General features: G+C 39.5%; 1 protein-coding gene across 2 annotated transcripts; it reads right to left on the reverse strand.

Annotated features, from left to right (window-relative positions):
- Positions 1-93: 93 nt before the first annotated feature.
- LOC130420601 (glutamate receptor ionotropic, kainate 2) lies at positions 94-26311 on the reverse strand. Of its 2 annotated transcripts, XM_056747992.1 has the most exons (17): positions 26213-26311; positions 23825-23980; positions 14698-14865; positions 13529-13786; positions 11007-11188; positions 10501-10554; positions 9883-10056; positions 8420-8563; positions 7813-7920; positions 7619-7732; positions 7330-7536; positions 6831-7054; positions 4975-5093; positions 4682-4899; positions 4381-4606; positions 2361-2611; positions 94-1744 (listed from the first exon to the last, which is right to left on the reverse strand). In XM_056747992.1, exons 2-17 carry the CDS (start codon positions 23856-23858, stop codon positions 1580-1582), a joined length of 2646 nt encoding a protein of 881 aa, XP_056603970.1. In that variant the 5' UTR covers positions 23859-23980; positions 26213-26311; the 3' UTR covers positions 94-1579. The 2 variants fall into 2 exon arrangements, with proteins under 2 accessions (XP_056603970.1, XP_056603969.1); XM_056747991.1 differs by lacking the exons at positions 23825-23980; positions 26213-26311 and adding an exon at positions 20731-20997.

Genomic DNA, 26311 nt, shown 5'->3' on the forward strand with positions numbered 1-26311 from the left:
AATGATGTTTTATGTTGGATATGTTTCACTGTTGCTGTACAGTCACCCTACAAGGCAATGCTTTAAACTCTAAACATTAACATCATACGTATACACAGTTTGATATCTTTTTTATTACAAGTTGAGCTTTGAACAGTTTTCCACTCCATACTATTCAAACATTGTTCTTTTCCAAAGGTCCCTGTAGATTAAACACTTGGAGAAATCTAAAGTTGGCTCGGTACAGTATAATACAGAAACATCTCAGAGAGGGTAAAACACAAACAAACATCGCACACAGAAACAGAAAATGCTTGTAAAACAATTAAGATGATGATTTTCGGAGAGAAGTTGTCTGCTCTCAGTTGGATCTCTAAAGCGCGTCCCGTCTGACTTCTGTCTAACCTACATTAGCTCAGACACACCAATAGAAAGATTTACTACAAAATCTGTACAAAAGCTGCTTTTTTTCCTCTTTATAAATCTGTTGAATGACAAACAAAGTTGGGTTGCCTGTGACAGACGCAATGGACTCTAGTAGAAAGACTTTCTAGAAAAGTTGAAGTTTCCCTAAATGACAGAACGACTTTGGCTTGAGTGGTTTAAATGTTCATCCGGGCATTAACAGAAACATTTGAGTTTGTACACATGACTTTCTGTAAAAGAAGAATAACTACAGATTGCGGCTAAACACTTTTCTTCACTTCTCATTAAAATCACACAATCAGATGAGACTTCTGAACCGATGGATGTGACCTTTAAAATGTGAGAGTTTTGAGATGCTGATGATGTCCAGATCATGGTCTTTCTGTGAGTTATTTATTGTGTAAATGTAATGCAGGAGTGAGAGTTTTGTTGATCTTCTGCTATAACAGAAAGAAGAGCTTTTGTCAGTGGATGTGTTTCGTTTGGCCTATTTTTAATTTTATTTCTGCGAGACACCATAATAGGATCAGGATTTCAGAAATTAAAATCCAAATTATATCCTCCATAGAGACAGTGATTTTTCATAGTATTATTTTATGTGAACCTTGACAATCGTTTTAATACTTGTTGTCAATATTGAATATTTCTTGTTGGTTTTTATTCAGTGACGTCGTGTGAATGCTTCATGCCTCGAGCCAATCTTTGTCTTATAAAGACAGATTTTTTATTTTTGTCAAGTATTTTTCTTCAAATCAAAGTGTTGTGGTTTATTTCAGAGCTGAATGGTTCAGTGTAATGAAGAATTGCTTCAGAAACTAGAAATGGGTGTATCAGAAGTGTTTGACATCATCTCTAAACCAGCAAGCCATCTTGACTCTGAATGATGTGAACTTTACAATACCTGCAGATATTTGGGTATCAGATCCAGTTTCCACATTTCAAACATTTACTTTACGCCTTTCACTGAAAAACAAAGCGATGTCAAATGAAAAGGTGCAGTCAGATAGAGACACAAGCGTTTCATTCTGGACCGTGTGTCTCTGCGCTTCAGGACTGGTGTTTTGTGTGTTCTGAAGCTATCCGGATTTCCACAGGAAACATCTTTGTGTCCGTCAGCCGGACGAGAGTTACAGGAGTACAGGATTCAGAGGCATTATGGGATATGTCCCGGCGCTCACGCCATGGTCTCTTTCCCCGGGAGTCTCCTGTCATTAAAGGTATGCATGTTTATAACCTCTTCTGTTTTCACGATGGCCGGCGTCTGGACTTTCTGTTTCCGTCTCCGCTGGCACTTCAGAGACACCCTGAGCTCCTCCACCATCGCACTGCAGAACGACCGCTGCACATCAATACACAACACCATTATATACTGTACAAGACCACACATCATCATGAGTAAGATGATTTAAAAGAGAAGTCGTCAACAACCCTTACCAAAAAAAGAAAAGTGTATTTTCAGTCTACTTTCTATGTACTTCTCAGACTTGTTTACTCAAAGTTTACTATACTTAAAGTAGGCTATACTTTAAAATACACTTTTTATACAATTACATTTTTTATTGTTGCTATTAATAAAAGACACAAAACACGTATAAACAAGAAACCCCCCATAAAAAAGAAATATATATTGTAATAAAAGTACACATTTATAAACTAAAATGTGGGGGTCAATTTAGACCCAAGTAGTATTGAAATAGTACACGTACAGTACGCCTGTAGTAGTACTTACTATATAGTGTACACTGTAAAACGTAGTGTACTGCTTACGACTTCCTTCCTATTAGTACTGTTTTTAATTACTATAATCAAAAATCTAAATTAAAACACTAGTGTTCTTTATTAAATATACATATTTTTTGAAGTTTTGCTTAATGAAATGAACTTGAAGTACACTTATTTGTTGTAATTGTAGTAGATGTGTTTTGTTTGTGTTTAGTGTTTTGTTTCAGCCATACCTTCTCTATCTGTGCATTCTGTTTGGATTTATACAGAACCTCCCCGAAGGCCACAAACACAGACAGCACCAGACCGGCGGCCAGAACGATGAAGATCCCACCTATGTTCTGCACACCGAGTGCACTCGCCTCTTTATTATCCTCCTCCGGACAGCCATTCCCTCTCCACCACTTCTCCTTCATCATGTGAAGCTTCCCCTCCTCCTGTAACTGCAGGATGGAGATGGTGATCTTGTCTCGGTACGGAGAACCTATACGAGGGAGACGACGGAGAGAAACAGATCAGAAGCTACGGAACGCTCAATGATGCCGATGATGGAAGAATGTCTCTTAGATTTGTCAAGTCTGCAATCAAAAGTCAATATGATTTTAATATGGACTCAATCATTTCTCATCAAATCCAGATTATTTCTACATTCATTTTACACTCTCAATTGAGAATGTAAGTCTTCTTTTTTCTTGTTTAGACGCAGCAAGACTTCTTTAAACTTCAGACATCATTAATCCAGATGTATTAGTATTAGAAAAGCAGTGATGTGATTCCAGGAATCTGTATTTTGTACTGCAGAGGAACAGAGACCCAGCGGTGTCCCGCTGAATGAACGGCAGTGAGTCACATTTAAACTCGGCTTCCGACAGAATGCAGAAAGCGCAGCGGGGAACGACAGATCAAAGGCGCACTTTTACAATCTCAATCCCGGCTGTCAGGGGAGATGCGATTCAACGCTTATTAAACACAAGACACAGATTGTGAATTGTGAAACGTGTGTGCAGTTAACAGGATTACCCCGATGGGAGGCAGAAATAACACACACACAGAGAGAGGTTTCAGGAGATAAAATTTCCACCCCCACACATATTAATGTTTATATAAAACTGCTTCTGTGTCTCATCGTGAATGCTCACAGATCAATGCGGCCATGACTAAAGTGAAGAGGAGACTCGTGGGAAATTACACTTCCGAAAGCATTTCTCAACTACTGCAGGAATAAAACGACATCCAACCATACAATCAAACACTAAACAAGCAGCTAAAGAGATCTGATGCACTTCTCATTTGTGTTTCATTGAACTAACACTGTGTCTACACCAGACGCATTAGAACCCATTATAATAAAAAAATTGTCAACACCGGACGTGGCGCGATGCGGCATGACAATGTCATTACAACAAGCAGTGTGTTGCGTCGCATCGCGGTGTAGACACGGTGTTAGTCTCAGATGTTATAGAGAATTGTTTAAATTGTTTAAAATGAATGTAGAAATAATCTGCACGCTAAATGAAACCCTGTAATTTTTCAGATTTTTATAAATATGGTTAAAAAAATGTAAAATTACGAGAAAACCCGGGGCAATGTTATTTCACAGGAACAACTGTTATTTTACATTTTATTTCTGGCGCCCCAGCTGGAAGAGTTTTGTACGGTTCTTTTTTAAATACGGTCCAAAAATATTCAATTCCAGAAAAAGACAACTAATTTACAAGAAAACCTTATATCCTATAATTTTACAAGATTTTTTTACGGTATATTTCTGTTTTTCCAGTTACAATTTTTTTTTACAGTGTGGATTTGAGAACAATTGATGAGAAATGTTTGAGTTGATATTGAGATCTTCAATAATATTGAGGTTTGATTGCAAAATTGACAAATCTGAGCTTGGTTTGACACATTATTGATATCTCTTCTCAAACTCGAATGACAGATCTCTCTGTCTAACTCTACAAAGATGAATAAAGTAGGATCAGACCGTTTACATGCACAGAGCGCCTCCTCTCTTCTCTTTTCATCATCAAATGTAACAAATATTGTCTACATTCACAGCAGGGTCGTGAATCGTGACAGATCGCCACGGAGACGGTTTTATGATGATGGGATGGTGATGGTGACGTTCTGTCCAGATGTGAGGACGGTGATACAGCACTGTTATGACGGAGTGTGATGAGGCGACGTTCACTCAAAACCATTCATGTACGACTTTCTCTCGTTTCAGAAATGTTTTGTTGTAAGTTGGGTTCTCACCCATGGGCATCCCGACGCCGTAAGCTTTAGAGTCGACGAGTCCTCCGATCTGTGTGAGGTTACAGTTACGCTGGGTGACAAACTCGATGGCCGTGGACTCCATCAGGAAAGCGTAATCTGACGTTAGGACTCGCTGGATTCCTTCCTCCACGCTCTTCACCATCACAGACTGTCGACGGCTGTTCATGAACTCCCACATCTTATCGTACGTGGAGATCTTTGTTTTCTGCAGGAGAGAGAGAGAAAATTACGGATCGCTGCTGTGATTTGATTTGTGTGATCTTTGCTCCTCCCGCAGTACCTTAAAGAAAGTCATGGTGGCGCCATCCTCCACCACGCCATACAGAATCTTGGTCTGTTTGGCCAGATCGTCGGCAGAATCGATGGGCGACTCCATCCGCTCCACCGTCAGGAATGCCGCCAGATTGGCAGTGTAAGATGAAATAATGATGAGGGTGAAAAACCACCAGATTCCTCCCACAATCCTCGTGGACAGAGCTTTAGGCATGAGCTCAGATCCTGAGGAGAGTATGATATGATGTTAGAGACACTTGATGGATTGCTTGAATGAGTCATCATCAGCACGAGACTCACCCTGTCTCATGAGAGCTCCAACACCAAACCAGAAACTGTTGAGCAGTGTGAAGTTATTCTCCACCACGTCCGAGTCTGGATTACACGGATGAGGATTATACCACTCGTACGGACTGAATCTGAACACACACACAGTGGAACACAAACAAAATGAACACACACACACATTTACAATGTCTCATCTGAGAAATGTGTGTGTGTAAGAGAGTGGCTGGCAGGTAAGGTCACAGGAGAACTATGATCACACAAGGGCTCGTGTCCTGAATGATAAAACAGCCCAGAATCTCTGTGTGTTTCTCTCTCTGTTTTTTGAGACAGGTGAGACAGGGATCAGGGGGCCACAAGTGTGTGTGTGTGTGTGTGTGTGTGGGATTTGAAACTCGTTTCTGCATTTTGAGTTAAACATGTTTTCTGATCATGAAATATTTTGATATTGAAATGTTAATATTGGAATTTATAGATGAAAACATGATGCTATGACAGCAAATAAAATGCCATTTTATAGACCGTTTCATCGGACGCGTGCGCCTGACCTATGTTTGGCTAGTGCCAAATAACTTGACTATTTTTAATTAATTTAATTTATGTTCATAACTATTTATATCGTTATTTTATTGCATATTAATTGTATCAAATCAAAGATATGTTGAATTTTGCTGTATGTTAATTTTATTAAATAAGCAATGGGTCCTCAAGTTTGGTCGCATTTAACGAAACCGTATGGTACATTGACATCTAGCGGTTGAGCTCGGTATCGCAGTCAAAATTCATAATGAAGAGCAGTTTAGCCGAGTAAAGGTTCTTCTCGGTTTATTTTGCTTGTTATCAGAAATAATCTACAGGCACTCTATTGTTTGTGAATGTGTACCGGAAGTTAAGGTCAGCCCACAAATGTTTTTTGGACCCAACTCACTCCCTCTGAACTGTTGCCATCTGGCCGGCACAGAGCACTGACCAACAGAACAGCGAAACACAGGAACATTTTTTCAGCCTGAACAATTCTACAGTCAGCCTGAACAATTAAAAGCTATTACTACACACTGTCCATCACAATGCACATAGCATCTGGAAACTGTACATTGTAAGAAACGATAAGATAAACCTGTAAATAACACATCTGCACATTCATTTAAACAATTATATGTTGTTTTTTGTCCTTTTTTACTTTTGTATACTTGTTTTTTTTTATTTTTCATCTCTTTCATCTATGTTTGCACCATGTGTACACTATCTTCTGCACTAAGCTCCTCTCGCCAAGTCAAATTCCTTGTGTGTGTAAACGTACTTGGTAATAAAGCTCATTCTGATTCTGATTTTTGTTGTTGCTTTGTCTATCCAACATATACCATTAAGAACAACTTAAATAAAAAAGAACCCACGATGCCTCACAAACAGACAGTAATGACTTTCCTTCACTATCATATCACCATAGTAACAGAGCATCTCTGACATCCAGATGCTGTAACACCTCCTTCCAGAGGTCCATACATCAGCAGGACTGTCACTATATAAACACTGAAGACATGACCGCACCACAGAGACATATTAAAGTGATAAAGTCATTATGGGATGTCCAGACAGGTTTTTAGCGCAATACTATGATAAACTGAAACAGGGAGTTTGACAATTTCAGGTATCTGTAGTTTATCAGAGTTTTTACCACATTATAAAGCATATTATTACACTTTATACTCCACTACACTTAATAAATACATGTCAGTGTTTTACCTTTAAGTAGATAAAGAATCTAGAACTTTCTAACCGTTACACATGTATTTTTACTTAAAAAAAAGAAAGTACTCAATTTTTACTGGGTAAGTCTCCTGACAATGAGCTTTAAATGCAAAACACGTTACCTGGCTATGACAAACAGCACACAACTGACACCCAAACAAGCCAGCAGAATATACATCCAGATGTCAGGAGAGAGAGGGTTGAGGAAGGAGAAGACTCCGGGGTTGGTGCCGTTGGGTTTACGGTACAGGATGCTGATGCCCAGGGTCATGAAGGGCTTGGAGAAGTCAATCACCTTCTCTCGGACATACGTGATGGTGAGCGGAGCCACAGCCAGATCTGCTTTCTGTTCATCACCAACACACAACACGACACAAACAGATCACCTGATCCATCACTTCAAAAATCAACATATTTGAAACATCAGATCTGTGAACATGTGATCTCACAGATGAGCGAGCGTCAGGTTTATAAGACCACCAGAGACCAGCAGAACCAGACTGAAGCGTGACACATTATTTACTCCCATTCACACTGTTTTCATTCACCAGTGACACAGTGAGTCACCACCATCCTCCCACTGAACATCTCAGCATCTCTGTAACCATGGCAACTACTCACGTGATCCATCAGCTCGCGGACCATGCCGTTCCACTGGCCCGCGCTCTCCTCGAACACTCCGTACTTCCCGTCCTCCACCAGTCGGATCTCGTACCGGAAGCCCAGGATTCCAGAGAGTTCTCGCAGCAGGTCCACGCAGAATCCCTCGAAACGATCATTACCGTAAAGAGGTTTGTCTGATTTCTTAAACATAACATACGGCTCCTCCTGTGTGTGTGTGTGTGAGAGAGAGAAACCTGATGATCACACACTCACACGCCAATCTGAACACAAGTGTGTGTTTGTTTACCAGTATGGTGGACACACGCAATGATTTGTTGGACAGCGAGTCCGTGATGTTGGTCATTTTACTCTTGTGGTTTTCTGTCATGTTCAGTCCACGAGGAGGATCCCATGTGCCGATCTGTGCAGGAAACACACACATACAAACATATCACACATGCCTGAATACACACACAAACACACGCTCGCGGAAACACACACCTTCTCCAGTCCGTTCTCTTTGAGACTGATGACGTCCAAGTCAAAGTCAGTTCTCAGGCCGTTGGTTCTGTTGAAGAGAATTCGACCTGTCAGTCCATCCCATGAAGCCTGTAGAGAGAAAACATCACAACATGAAACTGACTGACTTTATTACAATCATTCATCGGTCAACGATCTGAAGTGAAATCCTATTTTAATGAGATAGTACCTTAGTATTAAATAGAAGATAAATGTGTCTGTATGATAAAGCATAAAGCTCAATGTCTCCGTGTCAATTGTTGTGCTTCACAAACATCAGAACAAGTGTAACGTGTGTGTTTGGTCACTGCACAACAAAAGCAGCTGTCTGTCTGAAGAGACACATTGTTCTGCATGACGATCCCTTCTGAAGTTTGACTTCAAAGCGCCAGAGAAAAAGAGAGAGAGAGACGTGTGTGTGTGTGTGTGTGCTAAAGGAGGGGAGCAATGTTACTGCAGGCAGATTCACAAATAACCAAAAATCAGACGACAAACACACACCTAATGTTTCTCTGTGAACAATCTAAACATTATTACACAACAAATAAAAACACACACCTTCAGGAAAAGAGGGTGTGTGTGTGTGTACCTCTTTAATGAGACTGATAAATCTTCCTCCGAAGCGCCAAGGTTTGTGTCTGTTACACTGCAGAGAGCTGACGGTGATCTGAGGCGACTGCTGGACGGCCACAGCCACAACATGAACAGCATCATACATCAGAGCTGCGTCCGTCTGCACAAAACACACACACACCTGTTACACCCGCTGAGATTATTCACCGTCACAACACTGTCGAGTAACTGTGATTCAATGATGTACTGAAATGAGAAATGATCACTGATGTTCTTTCAATGATATCTGATGTTTGTCACTAACCCACAAAACAAAAATCATCTGAAGCTCAATTTTAGAAATAAAATGTATGATCATTAAAAAAATGCATAACACCGTTTTATGGTCTGGAAGTTTCCTTATTGGCTGGCTGCTATAACAGAAAATCTCTTTCGCTGTTGTGATAACAATAATATCTGATTACCTGCCTCACAAACACACGCACACACAGACTCTCAGACGGCACAAATCAGTGTTGTGTCTCTCTTCAGGTCAAATGAGTTGCAAGATAAAATGACAGAACATTTGTCTACCACTGATAAACCTCTGAGACAGAGACACCACAGACAGACAGAACACACACACCCTTGTCTCTCAAGTGTGAGAGATCCTCCAGGCTCACAGTGACATTCAAATAGACTCAACATTCACATTTTGTTTATACATTTTACAAATGTTTTTTAATCTCTTTATAAATGTATTTAGTAAATATAAATATTTAACAAATCTTATAAACATGTCAAAAAGTTTATAAATATGAGATGTTTTGTTTTACATTTAATGTCAACAGCTTTGTGTGAGTTTGTGTAAGTTAGAGCACAACTATAATGTGTGTGTATTCTCTCTCTCTCTCTCTCTCTCTCTCTCTCTGCAGTGATACAGTAATAAATCATGGCACACATTCTGCTTAATGGACTTAAATTGCTGTGGCAACCCTCAACCCATCACAGGCCTCCTGCCGTACGCTAGCAACAGAGATTCACCACAAGAGCAACGGTTTCCACAGCAACCCTGCCTCACTGACAGCAGTGGTTGTGGCATGATGGAGAGAGAGAGTGAGGAGGTGTGTCTCTCTCTCACTCTCTCTCTCTCACAAACATACACACACACACACACACCTGTTGTAGTGTCACATGACAGAGATACCCACACACACACGGCAAATTAACTCAAGAGTGTTTGAGAGTGAAGATAAGTAAGCGTTCGTCTGAAGAGCAGCTTTACTCATGTAAATGAGTTCAGAGGAAGATTTCTCATAAACACGTCTAATTCTAATGAAGCGCTTCATCAGCTCGTAATTTATTATTCAACCCCAACCCTTCATCTTCTCAGATTAATAGACTTAAATCCATGAGATGATTTAAAGGAACGCTGGAGATGAACTCTCTCTCTCTCTCTCACACACACACACACACACACAAACACAAACACACACTGACCGTCATGAAGCCGTCCAGCAGGCCTGAGTCAGGTTTGGGAGGTGCCTGCAGTCGCTCCATGGACCATTTCTCAATGATGGAGGACACCTGCTGACTCTCTGTGTTCAGAATCCTGAATCCAGTCATATTTACACCACTGAACCGATACGGTTCCATATCCAACGCAAACAGATCCTGCGTACACACACAAAACAACATATCATACACACAAACAGATCTGGATGTGAAAAAGAAACATGTGTTTTTATCCTGTCAGTTTACACGAGGTTAAAACTACAGAGTGTGTGTGTGATCAACAGACAGACATCCGTCAGATTCCATCATCACTCTCTCTGTCGTGAGTCTCTGATTCACTGAGCTTTTTTGAATCACACAGGATGAATCAGACGGATCTGAGAGATGGAGTGATGGCAGATCTGAGATGAATTCAAAAAAACTCTTGTAAAGACTGCTTTTAGACTTTGTCATGATTCAAAATTACATCTGCAATTTGAACAAGTATCTAAATTATACCAATTTTACAAGTAAATGGCGCTTTGATGTCAGATCCCAAAATGTAAAATTCAGTATTCTCTCTTGTATGAATAATGCATTATGTTCAATGTGCGTGTGTCTCACCAGTGTGGTAAAGATGTAATGGTAATATTCTGTCACCATTCCCATAGAAAGAGCCTGAGGAAATAAAACACAAACATGAACAGGTCACAAAAAAAAATGATTTTAAAGATTTTATACATACAGGAGATTTTCTGCATTCACATTATTCACACACATTTACTTTCATGAGGTCACATCTATTTCTACAGTATTCACACAGTATCTCTTGTTCAGGTTTTGGAGTGACATGTGAATCTCGACAGGTTTTCAGAGATTCACACACAGAGATTTTTGATGAGACGGCTGAAGGTCCTGAGATTGTCGACCTCCATCAACGGCTCGAGTTTTAAAGAATGAGGATTTTTTTTCCTCAGCCTCCAGTTGTCTCATTACAGCTCAATTCTGCTCACAGAACTCTTTAATAATGTCACACTAATAGAAGTTATAACCCAACGAGTTAACATCTGATATATCATCAGGAGAAGCGATCATGATTTATTGTGCCATTCATAAAGAATCGTCTTCACCTGTTTGAGGATCCAGGCGGCCATCTCATGGCTACAGTCGAAGATGACGTGAAACTCTTTGGCCTTCTTCATCTCTTTCAGAAGCGGTTTGGCGTCCTTGGTGTCTGCGGCGAGCTGTCTGATCTTCAGCCGGATGTTGTATCGAGACGGAGCTTTAATGAGCTCCTGCAGACGGATGAGACCTGCCGAGACACACACACATCAAAACAACCTGTTTACTGTCAGAGACTGAAAAACTAAATAATACTGGGATGATTGAGTAGTATTATAATAGTCATTTCTCATCCAATTCACCAAAGTTAAAAGATTATTTTACCTCTACAATACACATTCATTTAACATGTTTCAACTATTATACTTCCATTTGTTTCTCTTTTCCTGGTCAGTTTTAGGAGAATCATCTGAGACTTTCCGTTAAAATGTGTGAAAGTGATTAAGTTGAGCGTTTGCTCTGTGAATGAGATTCACTGAGAGATACACACTCACCTACACTTTCAGACAAGATGTGTCAAATGTGTGCGTGTGTGTAGGAAGAGGACGAGTGAGAGAGACTGTGGAAGTGTATTTTTCTGATAGTTCTTCTGTGTAGGACGTGTGCTCACAAACAACATATCCTGGTCAAATAATTTCTTCAAGAAAAATATAATTTCTCATGGCTGAAATATGAGGTGGCGTGTTTCTGACGGATTGATATTCACTGTAAAGCCTTTCAAAACCATTTCCACAATCTATGACTCACACACATTATTTCATACACACACAGACACACAGGTATCTGAATGCAGTATAAATTCATCTGATGGGATGTGGGACGAGTCAGATTTTTAGAAGAGCATCTTGGGAAAGTCAGTGGGAGGGGCTGAGCAGCGCTTTCAAGTGACCTTAACAACACGTAACTAATGGTTGCCTAGCAACCGCCTCCTTTGCTACTCGAGGTGAGACTGAGGACATTAGCAAAAGATGCAGTAAAAAACAATATCACACCTTCTAGGACACATGCACATGCTTGACAAACATGCATGTGAATGTTTTCTCAAAAATCTTCACATATAATAAATCATGAAATCTGTCAGCCTCGTATTTCATCCCTCAAAAAATGTATTGGCATAAAAAAATGAAAGGGAAATTATAAAAAAAATTACGTTGAATAAATTCTACTTACAATTAAAACATTCTTCATTACGTTGGAAAAGAAATTGACAAAAAAGTATTGCTTTAAATAATGCAGACTAAATTTGAGCAGTGTCACCCTCCCCGACCACCCAAACCCGTTCCATTTTCAATTGTCAGTTTATTCCTGAAGTGTCCTCGTGATGCAGTTCTAGCAGTGAGATGAGCAGTTAAATGAAACCATCTGAACTTCTTCAGCTGAAAGAAAATATTGAAATTCTATAGAGAAAGACATTCTGAAATGTTTTTGTGCAAATATATGAACGCTTCTATAAATGAAGGTGAAGAGTCATTATAAACCTTTTTATTTCACAGAGCTGTCTGCACACAGAAATGTATACACCGTATGTATTCACGAGCACGTGTGCCCCACGCATTCACAAACATGCATATGTGAGCTGCGGTGGCTGCCTGGGGTCAGTAATAAAGAGTCTGAATTTGTTTGTGGATGCTCTTTGATTTGCCGTCAGCGTGAGAGTCGCTGTTAAATATGTAATTAAAACAAATTACTCCTGTTCCTACTTTCATTCAATTTCTGTGATTACAGGAAAATATAATAAAAGTCCTTCAATTAATTAGAAAAGATAATGAAAGAAACACTGCTGAGAGACTCATGTGTGCACAAGCAAACAGAATTAGATGAGCGAGAGAGAGGGAATATATTTTGCTTTTGTAAACCTTTGTTTAAACTATACTCTATTTCTGTTTTTATATATTTACATATATTATAAACCACTACATATATAACACTTCATCTTGTTTTATTCAATTACAATAATTATATTTATTTTAGTTTGTTTACATACTTGCACTATTTGTACGTATGTACATTTTGTCATGCCAATAAAGCACACTTAAATTGAAATTGAGAGACAATTGTGTTTCAAATAAGTACGTAATCTCAGATGTTTCTCCTAAAATTGTTGTTTAGAAAAAATTAAGAGAGAATCAAATGAGAGTGTAATTGCTGAACGCATGAAGAGTCTGGAGATGTAAATTAATGTAGAAATAATCTGGATTTGATGAGAAATGTTTGAGTTGAGATCTTCCATAATATTGACTTTTGATTGCAAATCTATCAAATCTGAGCACAGTTTGACACATTGTTGACATCTCTTCTGACAGAATGACAGAGACATTTGTGACATTTCTGACTCAGTTTCTCAAGTTTTCATTTGCTCTCCATTTAAACTCACTGATGTCTACATGAAATAATATTTTGAGTTTTTTCTTGTGTAGCTTTGGAGTTTTTGGTATGATGTTATAAAAAATCTCTTGGTTTCCGTCCATTAGAAGTCAAATAATAGATAATAACAGTAATATGTTTTCTGTGTCTGTGTGTGTGTGCTCACCGGTGCTGTCGTCATAGACCACCGTGACCATCTTCCATCTGAAGAAATGAACCAGGTCCAGTATGGCCCGACTCAGAGAGGAGAAATCCGGATACAAACTGACATAATATGAGTCTCTGTTATCAGACACCTGATGTTTCCAGCGGGTCTGAATGTGAGGGACGCCCAGGGCGTTAGATATAGACTGCACCGCATTGGCTGATGAGCTGTGGGAGGGGCCAAAGATCGCTGCCACGCCCAGAGAGAGCTGCTCACAGGCTGTTAACGACAGGTTTGAGATAAATGAGAATCCGAATGAGGAATAATTGTACACTCTTAAATATAAAGCTGCTTAAAAAGTTCTTCACAGCGATTCCGTAAAATAACCATTTTGGTCCATATAGAACCATACATTCAAAGGTTCTTTAAAGAACCATCTCTTTCTTACTTTTTTATAATCTGAAGAAACGTTTTTGCCATAAAGAACCTTTTGTGAAACAGAAAGGCCCTTCAGATTTTGGAAATTTTGAAGCTCCTTTTTTTAAGAGTGTACATTAAATGATTCTCATCAAACAATGTGCAATTTAATATTTTCATTATGTACTTTTTTATTTTCAGTAACATAATGTTCTATTTTTTTTAAGGTCTTTCAATTTAAAATCATTTCAGTTCATTTTCCGGTGAGCCGTCATTAAATTCCAGACATAATGGCTGAAAGCTCGCACTTTAGACACAGTACTCATGCGGTTTGTCGCTTCTGATGATAAAATGTTGTATTTACTAAAGTCAAGGTCACTAATGCAGATATTCAAATGACGTGCCTCTATTTTTCCATTTCATCTTGGTCTGTGGTTTTAAAGCGGATGTTCTCAGACAGAGAAAGCACCTCAGATGCTATTTCTCTAAATCGAGCCCAATTTTGCTTTTCAATCCAGCGTAACCGTCGCGTCTGAAAGCGGTCGGAGAGAAAAGGGTCATTAAAATTACAAATGAGTCCACCGTTGAAGCGTTCGCTCTGAGATGATAAAGCGCACAGAAATAGGGCAGCGGCAGGGAGAAAAGAGAACAAATCTCTTCTGTTTCAGACGGTTTTCAGCAAAAGAACACGAACGTTTAGATAGATTTGAAGAGAAGAGGAAAAAACAAAATCTCCCGAGACTATATTCAAACACACACATTTCCTCTCTCACCTTTCCTTGAAGCCTCGAAACTGTCGAAGGCGTTGATTCTCTGGATGTCGTATGTGAGCGTGGTGTTGGGCAGAAGAGTACGGTTTCTGTTGATGGTGTTCAGTGCAAATTTAAAGGCCAATTCTTCAGGACCTGAGGGGCCGCTCTCGATCGACTCAAAGATCCCTCCTGCACACAAATACAGTTTTAATTCTGATCTAATGGAACTTTCTAACCAAACCATCACAAATCACAGAGACAGATATCATCATTTAAACATAATCTTGAAAACAAGCAAACACAGATGTCTCTTTATAAAACTACACGTTTAACCTTACAGCCAATGAGAGTCTACCATACATCAGATCATTTGAGCATTGCATTTGTTCAAACCCATTTTATCCAGAAATGATGTTGTTCGGGAAGCAGATGGAGAGATTTGCACACACACACAGGCTGGATGTGTAAGACAAACAAGGTTCAGTGTGTATGTGTGTGTGATAATGCACTCCTTTGTGCGGTTTTGAATTATTAAAGGAATGAATTATGTAAAGTATGTTATGGAAAACTGTCCATCTGGGAATACTGTACCTGCTTGAGCGATTACTTACACATGCACGCACACACACACACACAGATTCTGTTCTCCATCAGTGCATCATCATGCTGAATTAAAGGTGTGAATGTGTGAATGTGAGATCACAGACAGCATAGTGTGAATAACACATTTCTACAGCTGATACACACACATACACACGGTTATAAAACACTCCCTAGGACGGTGAGATTTCTTAAATATCACGATTGTTTCTCAAATGAGAATCTTCTGCTGGTCTCTTCTGGGATGATTCTACAGGGTATAGTGTGTGTTGAAAGTCACATGACCAAACCAGAAGGAGAGGTTTTGTCCTCTTCTGCAACATTAAAGAAAGAGAGAGATGTCATGTGTGATTCAGTATCAGTCCAGATCAAGCACATGTTCATCCGTAATGTCTCTCTCTCTGTCATTAGGTCTCTGTGTGACTGAATGTGACACCAGCGTGAAACAGATGGCGACCCGTTTCTACAGTTCACACTGAAAAGTGTCTTAATGGAGACCCAGCGTGTGCACACTGTTATTTACCTGTGACACAGTCTGCAGCCTTCAGCCTCAAACACACCACACAACACATAACATCTCATAAAACACTGCATACAACTCATGTTCAATATTTTCATATCTAGAACTGTTATATTTATATTTGTGTTGATTTTATACTGCACAACAGCATAAATAAGAAGAGAGAACACAACATCACACGCACAAAATACTGTACTGTACTGTACCGAGAGTTTCAAACCCTCTCTCTCTCTCTCTATCTCTCGCTCGCTCTGTAATTATGATGAAGCAGTTATCCTACTTCAGTCTTTGTGAAGCTAAAAACAGCCCTGGGTTGTGGTGCGCGCCTGGAGATGTTATCAGCCCAGAAAGGTAAAATGTCAAGCCTGTGCTCGTGGCGAGAGAGAAAGAGAGAGAGAGAGCGAGAAAGAACTTCAATTCAGCACAACACAGCAGGTCTCAGATCAGTTTCAGAGAGAAACAGCTTATTAAGATCAGTGAAAACTTCATCATACCAGCGTCATATCAGCTCTGGAGATCTAGTGGAGCTCTGCTGAGTTTGACAAAGTTTAAACTCAGATCATGTTCCTCTCAGAGGACTGGACTGAGACACTTTAGAATATTGTTGAGATCTCTGAGAAAAAAATGAAGAAAACTCTCAAAACTGAGGGACGACATTTGTGAGATTTAACTTTCTCAGCCATGTCTGTTTTCAATCACTGCTATCTAGGAGAAATAATTATATGATCGATACATTAAAGAGATCTCAAGAAGGATTTTCTTTCTTAAGTCGTAAAGTTAAATCAATTCAAATCTGTTTGGTTATAAGCATTCTTCCAAATATCTTTCTCTGTGTTCATTAGAACAAAGACATTCATACAGATTTCGAACAACTCAAAGGTTTGTAAATGTGACAGAATTTTTATTTTTGGGTGAAGTATCACTTTAACTACCACTTTTGTCTCAATAAACCCCTAGTTGCTGCTTAGAAGGTAGTTTTTAGGTTAAGATTTTGGGTAGGATTGAGGGATGTAGAATAAGATAATGCAGAATAAGGCATTAATATGTGCTTTTTACATAGTAATATACATCCAATTCATTCATGTTATAAGCAATTAGTTGATGAATTTGTGTACTTTAATATAAAGTGTAACCATGTTTAGATGTAGATTACTAAAATACTAATTCTTAAGATAACAATAAATGATTCAACAAAAGTCAGATTGAATAGGTTCATGGTGAGTATTTGTGCCGACAGAAGAACCACACACACACACACACACACACACAGAGAGTGATACAGAGAGATATGTTGTGTGTCTGTGGTGTATCGATTGGCTTTTCAAGGTCCCCTGACTGTAATTTACAGCTTCCACTGTGAACATTATATCTGTTGAGCAAACAATTGTGACAACACCTTCAGGTGTGTTTGTTTATAAACATTCAGATGAGCTCTTCTGCAGTGGCACACACACGCACACATGTTCCTGGTGTGAACGGACCTTATCTCATCCCGCCTCAACAGATAATCTCACCAGTTTATTAAAGGAAAACAAATCACATTTATATTGTGCTTAACTTTCTCCCGTGGAAGACGAGAGGACTCGCTCTTTATCATACATACAAACTCAATGCTGGTTTTTATTATCAAGCACCACAAAACTTCCATAAACACAACATATAGTCTTTATGAACATTTATGTTTTCAGTCACATGACGGATGTTTGTGAGGAACAACTCCAGCTGTCAAACAACATATATTTATTCAATTGTATTTTATATGGTTACAATAATACACTAATTAAATTGGTTTAATGAGTCTCTTTGGTGTGTGTGTGTGAACCACAGAATCAATCTATCTTCCTCCCACCCAGCCTCTCTCTCTCTCTCTCTCTCTCACTCTCTCTCTCTCACTCTCTGACTCATATGTGCCATGCATGCTAATAGCTAATGGATTTGGTCTCTTTTCTTGAAAGCTGCGGTTATATTTTTAAACCATAAAAGGTGCAATTCGCTGCAGGAGAAAACACTTGTGCTCATTTCTGAGCGTTTGACATGAAGGCTCCGATTAGTTTGTTCCCATTTTAAAGACACTTAGCACAAGTTTTGTCCCAGAAACACTAGCGATCGATCTCAGTCAGACACTCATGTAAAGGATTCTCTGGACTGTGTGATATCTCACATCAGACCACCGGTTGCACTCAAGCATTAGGTGACATACACTGTATTTGGAGCACATGTGATGCCAGTCCATTCATTCACTGAGAAACAAAACCTCACACTGATGTTTCTTTAAGGAACTCAACGTTACATTGTAATCTTGAACCCTCACAATGCCCTAGCAACCACATGCAACACCTTAGCAACTGCTTACACATTTATAGCCAGTTCAACATCAGCCAAAGGTCTCAAACTATTTCAATCTCAGTCAGAAGAGAGTTCTGTGTGTAAGTGATCACAGACTGCCAGTGTTTGACTAGAGTCACTACACTACCACGCATTCATAAATCTCCTGTGTGTGTGTGTGTGTGTTTGTGAGAGTGTGTGAGAGAGAGAGAGAGAGAGAGAGAGAGAGAGAGAGAGAGAGAGAGAGAGAGTGTGTGCATGAGGAATTGTTAATAAGTGCACTCAATCTCAAACCGCTAGTAATGACAAAAGGAAAAACACACTAGAATACACACTACACAAAACAATGCATTACAGACCATAATACAGCTGTAACACACAACACAAATAGCAAATAATAAAGAGTTGCAGGTCGATCAAGCATGTCCCACGTGGCAATATTAAACAGAGAATGCATCCAAAACATACCGCTATACATCATTACACAATCCACAATCCATGTACACACATTACATGTATCACACACACATTCTCTTATTCAATCTAAAATAGATGAAAAGATGTTAACCCAGTTTAACAAGCACACATTATCAGAAGCTCTTATGATGGACATCACAATTAAAGAATTTAACCTGAAATAAAAAATCGGTGTCAGTCTGAAATCATACGACCGTCTGTCTTCTGTGAGCAATACATAGTAATTGTTTTTAGTGTGATGTGTTGTTTTTGTTGTGTAGTGTTTTTCTTAAAACTGATTGGACTGCTGCTCATCTTGGCTATGACACTACGGTGAGAGTGATTTTTTATCTCAGGGATGCTTTCCTGGTTAAATAAAAGATAAATAAAAATAAATAGAGATATTCTGACAAAGCTTCACACAAATATCAATAATGTCCTCCACACAACTTTTGCAGTCGAGTGTGTGTGTTTGTGTGTGACGAACAGACATAACTGTCAGAAAGCTGTTGTGTGATTCATGTTCACTCAAGTTATGTTGAGTTGTATGAAATGTCATGATTCTCATCAGTGTCTGTAAGATTAAAACAACATGATAAAAACATTGACACTACGCTGATATCAGTGAATTTGACAGATACTTTTATTATTAGTATGTGTGTGTTTCCACTTGTAAACTTGTGTAGTACTAGTGTGCTTATTTTTGGCTCCTGTAAGACAAAATGTTGAGGTGCTCCCAGGTCAGTCTAGATAACAGCGTTTGTCAAAAGAATAAATGTCATTTTTTTGTGAACCATACTCCGAGAGATCTGGACTGATGACTGAAAGGTTGTAGCATGAATTTGTGAATATAATCAATGATTTACCACCAGTGTGACTTTATTTATTGTCTCAATACAAAACAAATGAGTGTCTGGCTGCTGTCCATGGTGCTGAAACACAAACGCACACCCTCTGATTGACACATACCCAAACACACATGCAAAAACACACACGCAACCACTGTCTGGCACAAACACACACACAACAACTGTCTGGCACAAACACACACAACCACCACCTGACACGAACAAAGACACACAACCACAATCTGACACAAACACACCATCACAAACAACCACTGTCTCACATAAAAACACACACACACACAACCTCTGTCTGACACAAACATACACACTCACACACACACACACAACCTCTGTCTGACATAAATACACAAACACACACAAACAACCTCTGTCTGACACAAACACAATGTCTTTCTGACTCCTGGCCAGCATCCGTCTGTACCTCGAGCAGAGGTCTGTCTGTGAATCGTGCTGAGAGCCGAGAGGAGATCACCATATCGAGCCGAGAGATGAACAAAGATGTGTTTCTACCACACACACACACACACACACACACAGCGCTCTGGCATTCCCTGCATGCAGCAGCCGTCCGGCCGCGGGTGGCATGATCACATCTGTGTTGCCATAGAGGCTCATAGCAGCGGATGCAGAGAGACTCTAAAACAGACGGACTGAACGTTCAGAGAGAGTCAGATGAGATGTGCCTGTGGCTCGCTGTGAGTCGCATCCTTGCAGCACGTGAACTCACCCCACAAACAGCATCCATACACTCGAGAGAAAACAAGAATGATCAAATAATAAAGATTATCACAATAAATGACTTTATGTGAGGGGGCAATAATGTCTATTCGTTTTAATGTGATGTTTTTGGATCCTGTGCTATACTGTGAAACAAAAACCATTTCAACCTGATCAGACTTTCGAAATTTGTTTTTATTCACATTTCTATGAGTGATATTGATATCTAGACTGCTGCATTACAGGATTACTGCACAAAATATCTGCAGAAATCCACTAAGCAACACCGAACAGAAACAGGTGACTATCATTTACAAAGAGGACACAGATGCCAATGATCTCAAAACAAGACTCTGAGCATCAAACACACATGATGAAATGAATATGTGCTGTAAATGTTCTCATATCATCAGAGTTTGGATTCAGCTTCATTTCTTTTAAAGAGATGCTGTGTAATATCAGGCCTGTAACACATCCCACACTGATACTGCAGACACACACACACACACACATACACACAGTGGATGAATCCATCACATCATCAATAAGCGATCAATGATGTCTCACCGAATCTAAGCACGTGCGGCATCCCGCTCGAACCCGCGGCAAACATCAGCAGCGTCAGCCTGATCACGAGCCCCGGTAACCGGAGGAGATCTCCGCTCCTCATCACCATGACCATCATCATCATCATCATCACCACCACATCCAGCTTCACGGCATGGCCGTCACGAGCGCGGGAGTCTCCGTGTGTAACGCGGTGGAAATCCACGCATGAGTAAAAGAGACGCGGACCTCCGATCTCATGAGTGAATGCGATACTGCCGCACCGACTCTCACGGTCGGGAACGGAGACTGTGTGTGTGCGAGCGAGCGAGCGCGTGCACGAGGAACGAGGGGGTGTCCGTGTTCCGATCGATCCGTTCATTCAGATTCAGTGTTCACGAGCGTGATCGTTTAACGCGTCAGAATGACCCACAAAACCACGAACTAAATCACCCACCCGCTCACAACAGCTCCTGTTGAACACGTTCTTAAAACCATGTTCTCTGAGCATGATATGTGTTTTTGCTTTCTTTTATTTTGTTGACACGTTTATTTATAAACCTGTCTGTGTTGTCAAACATCTTGATTCACGCCCTCCTAGGTGGAAATGTATTTTATGTCTTGTGAGGAGACCACATGAAGGTAATGGCCTTATGACAGGTGAGGTCACCTGAGTTGAAACGGTTCTGACCAAACTGTCTGAAAACTGTCCAGAATGTCTTCATAAAGAAAGAAAAGTCTCATTACTGTCATGTGAGAAAGTGTCCTGGCAGGCTTTCGGATGTTCCTTGAGATTTATCTTGACAGTTTCAAAAAGTTCAAGAGAAACCTGCGTACATGCACAAACTCGCAAACGAAGAAAGAGAACATGGACAGTTGGAAAGACAGACAGAGAGAGCGAGAGATGGTTTCAGGGTTCTAGATATGGATGTGGAATGCCTACGCTCTAAAAAATAAAGCTGCTCAAAAGGTTCTTCACAGCGATGCCATAGAAGAACATTTATTGGATCCACAAAGAACATTCAGTCAAAGGTTCTCTAGCCATCTAGGCAAGAACCTTCTTTGGCCACAGAGAAGCTATTGTGAAACAGAAAGGTTCTTTAGATCCTAAAGGTTCTTTATGGATCCATTTAGACGAAAAAGGTTCCTGTGGCATCGTGAAGCACCTTTGTTTTAAGAGTCTTATGAGTGAGATTGAGGTAAAGCTAAAATGATCAGTGTCTATCCAGACTGACACAAATGCACACATGCACGCACACAGTAAACAGAGAAGTGGACTGTTAAAGACATGGACCACCATCTGTGGCATAAGCATAATTATGGAAATATGCAGAGAGAGTGTTATAGACTGAATGAACCACGTCTAAACTCTCTCACTTCTCACACTGAGGTCATATTGAGATCTCAAACATTTCATTACAAACACACATTCTGTTAACTCTGTTAATTCGGTCTGAAAATGAGTGATGCCAGCAGGCCCGGTTCCTGCCTGGTGCAAAAGGGTGGGCTAGCATATATCCTGGGTGGGCATTTACCACACACAATATATAGCCGCAAAAAAGAGACCATTTTTAAAAAAAAATTCTGATAAGAATGTGTCTTGGTAAAATGATAATTTTTGTTTATTTCTGTGAACTTCTCACAACATTCCTTCCAAATTTCATATAAAAATGTTTTGTTTTTTGCAGAAAATGAACTGGAGGAAAAAACGGGTCAAAACAAAAGACGATCCGCGTTTTTTAAACAGAAACATCGCAACAAGTTCCTATTTAGTTTAAAGCAACACAAAAATAATATTTGTAAATAAAAAAGTACAAAAAATGTTTGATGAAATAACCCTGATTTGTTTGTATTTATTGCTGACTGTCACTTAAGGTTTGCTTTTGTTGGAATTCAAAAATATATGACTGCGATACATGCAGGATTTAAATGATTTATGATTCTACAAAAAAACACGCATTCATTACAGATGACTGAGAGATTGAAACAAAAATAATGATTGTTGATTACTGCCTTTAGTTGCCTTTTATAAAGCATTTGATTTTACTGATGTTTTACGGAGTAATAACACGGTTATGTAAACTGGACATAAATAGAAGCCTATAAAGTGGGCTAAGAACAATCGCCATCACTCAAATATCAATGACTTCTGTTTAATTTCGCAAAAAAATCCTGTTTTAATGAATGAAACTGCACGATAAGGTCCGACAGTGTGCTTAAACTAAACTATTTTGAACAGTGTTTCGCTATCACCTGCAGCATGAATTGGGATGTTTGAGATGTAGGGAGACAGATTTATTTCTGAAGCGGGATCTTCGTAAGATAGAGCTTTCAGTCATTCTGATAGTCAACAGGTAAAAATCTAGCCCTATTGCAAGAAAATAATAGCTTTTTGTTAACAGCACAAAATAAGACTCCAAAAACTCCCGTTATAATAAATGACTAAATGTAAATGAATCAGACTTTACTGTACAATTACTTTTACATGCTGTTTATCAAGCAAGCGTGCAGTGCGCCTAAAATTCCTTTGCACAGTATTTTGCTTCCACCATAGCATGTAGCATTCTTCTCTGTTACAAACTAAAGCCGATCTGTGAGTGAAGAGTGGGGTTGCTTCCAGCCAGTAGCAAAAACTGCAATTTCTTTATTTGCAATGGTTGGGGAAGACAGACATTTAGGTGGGCTCATCCCACCCCTGGCCATGCCTGGAGCCGGCCCTGGATGCCAAGTTGTTCCATCACAGCAAGGCACCAAATCGTTTGCAAAAACCTTTACTCATTCGGTCCCCCTGTGGTGGAAGGAACTGCCAACCTCCACCCGAACTTCAGTATACTTCTCGAATTTCAGAAAACAGCTCAAAATATACCTCTCCTTTGTTTACTCCAGCTTTAATCCTTCTAGTGGCATGGCTTTATAGACTAATGGTACTGTTTAGCCGGCGTGTTGACAAAATGTTTATATGCTCCCCTACTTGTAAGTCGGTTAAAATAAATAAATGTAAATGTAACTGGGAACAGTTATAGATGCTGATGATTGGGTTCTCTTCTGAATCGTTACAGAGGAGATACAATTATCTGTACACTGCTTGAATATTCATGTTTTTGTGATTTCTCACCTCCAAGGCCTTCTGCTATTAGTGATATTCTCATCTTCTGCTCCCAGTTTCTCGTCTCTCCCTCTCACTCCTCATTTTCTTTGACTCAGAGATGTTGATACCATGGTAACAGGACATTTATGTGGCGTGAGAGAATGACACGCTTCTCAGTGAGTCCTGCCAAAACACACACACAGATGAAGAAAAGAACAGCGTGCCAGTGCTCTCTGTTCTGAACCATAGTGAGTGGTCTCAGTAGGCAGCTTCTGTAGGGATGTGATGTAGTGTCAGATGTGAACGCTCATCTGTGGACGTCTCAGACTTTCTGTTCTCAGGAGGTGCTGATTTATCCAGCAGTATATCAAACAGCTGTGTCTCAGTCATTAGGCTTACAATAGAAAACAACAGAATCACAATGTGAAAAAAAGATATACATATCAGGAAACATCTCAACACTGTCTAAAAAACTTCTCATTCGAAACGCAACATCTATAACGTTTATAATCTCTAACTGTACGTTAACAATTTACAATTTTATTTCTTCCAAAGAATCTCAGGAGAAACACCCAAATGATGGCAGATGAGATCTCTTTAATGTCTCCGTTATTTCTATTGTATTTTCTAAATATGCTCAATTCTCATCTGCGTCTCACATTTTTCTCCCGAAAAAAAGAGAGTCAGAGACAGAGAAGTCAACGATGTGTCAAACTGATCTCAGATTGGTCAAGTCTGCGATCAAAAGTCAATATTATTGAAGATCTCAAGATCAACTCAAACATTTCTCATCAAATCAAGATTATTTGACCTCTACAATCTACATATACACAAATCAAGACACTTCATCTGTCTCAATAATTACACTCTCATTTGATTATCTTTTAAGCAAATTAAGTCGTCTCTACTTAAACGAAACACAACTGAGAACTCAAATCAAATCTGAGAGGTGAAATGATTCAGAATTGAGAATGTGGGTCATGAGCATATGTATTCTGATATAACTCATGCTGTCTAATCTGAGTTTTGCATGAGCCATGAAAGAGCGACCTGTGAGAAATTAAATGTTCCTCAGGGGTGACGTGACATCATGTTGAAAGAGAGAATGTGATGATGTGAACAGCTTGGATGGATAACTGCTAACAGCTTGGAGCAAACAAGACTTGGCAACATCCACGAGCGAGCAGAAACACAAACCCTCCATATTCCGTCTGAGTGAACCTCGCATCTCTGTGTCTTAACTATATTTAAAGGCTTTCTGACACATCCCGACCTGACAAACACAGAGCTCTTATAAAACACAGCAGAATGAGAGCGAGACTCTTCATGTAAGGTGTGTGTTTGTCTGCTCTGGTGTTACAGCACTTAATATGAAATTTCATATCTACAGCGCACACGCGCTCAAAAGATTCAGCTGAGCTCCTTGCGGGCTTATTGCAGTAATTACATTCCTCAAAAAGCCTTTTGTGAGCGTCTTACGCTCTGAACTGCATCTCAACACCAAAACAGAGAAGAATTTAACTGCCAGAGCCGACCCGGACTCTCCTTCACACCGGATTAATGATTCAGAAACGTCAGCAGAAACGCATATCGGTAAAAAGTTTTCAATATAAGGAATCACAACACTGTCAGGATAAACACACTCTGATCTTACTATAGTAACACTGGTATATGTGCAGTATGAGGGGTATATCACTTTAAGGAAGCTGTCTGTCAGCATTCACATTCATCATCATGTCAGTCGCTTGTCTATCGCAACCCCCCTCCTCCATCCCAGCTGATGTGCCACTTACATGCTTCTTCTTTACTTGTGAAAATACAGATTGATATATTACACAATATAGATTAGATACAGATATTTTTACACAAAGCTCGATGACAACTGAACATGAAAATGAAACTCATGCAATGTGATGTGACGACAGCATCATGCTGTTTTAAAGATATGTCTGCAGTATTCAGAGTCTACTATATAATCTGTGTGTGTGTGTGTGTGGTTGTGTGTGTGCGTTCGTGTGTGTGTGTGTTCTCATGCACGTGCCCCCTTTTATTTTTTGAATAATGAATTCAGTTCTGCAGTACATGAGACACTGATACATCACATTTCTAAGAATTTACAGCCGATCCATCTACAGATAGACGAGTGTCTATTCTCTCACATTTGCATGTGTCATGCATTCAGCAGAAAACACGGGAGATACAAAAATGACGTGCAGTGATTCTCTGTACAAATTAATAAACTACACTTCACCAGTGACAAATATATTATAAAAGTTGATTAAACTTACAGTAAAACATAACTCTATGATTCCATTAAGTACAGCATTGCACGTTTCTCAAGTTCATGATGTGTCATTTGTGTAGTAGAGTATGTTTGTAACTGTGTTGTGTTGTATTGTCGTGCAAAAGACTCACATCATTATAATGAGTGTTTTAGTTTCACTCTCCTGCTCTCATGAGTCTGAAACACAGAAACTGTGGATTATACAGGTACAACCTAATACACACTGTGTG

Source organism: Triplophysa dalaica, chromosome 5, assembly GCF_015846415.1.
Source record: "Triplophysa dalaica isolate WHDGS20190420 chromosome 5, ASM1584641v1, whole genome shotgun sequence".
In the NCBI taxonomy this organism is placed as follows: domain Eukaryota; kingdom Metazoa; phylum Chordata; class Actinopteri; order Cypriniformes; family Nemacheilidae; genus Triplophysa; species Triplophysa dalaica.

What these genes read in the sequence shown, in the direction of transcription:
- LOC130420601 (XM_056747991.1), bottom strand. Translation starts at nt 20,860, where the DNA reads ATGATGATGATGATGATGGTCATGGTGATGAGGAGCGGAGATCTCCTC. An exon ending in GTGCTGTTTGTCATAGCCAG is followed by an intron (nt 5,094 to 6,830) that starts GTAACGTGTTTT and finishes GTGTGTGTTCAG; the next exon opens with ATTCAGTCCGTACGAGTGGT. An exon ending in AGAATGCACAGATAGAGAAG is followed by an intron (nt 1,745 to 2,360) that starts GTATGGCTGAAA and finishes ATTGATGTGCAG; the next exon opens with CGGTCGTTCTGCAGTGCGAT.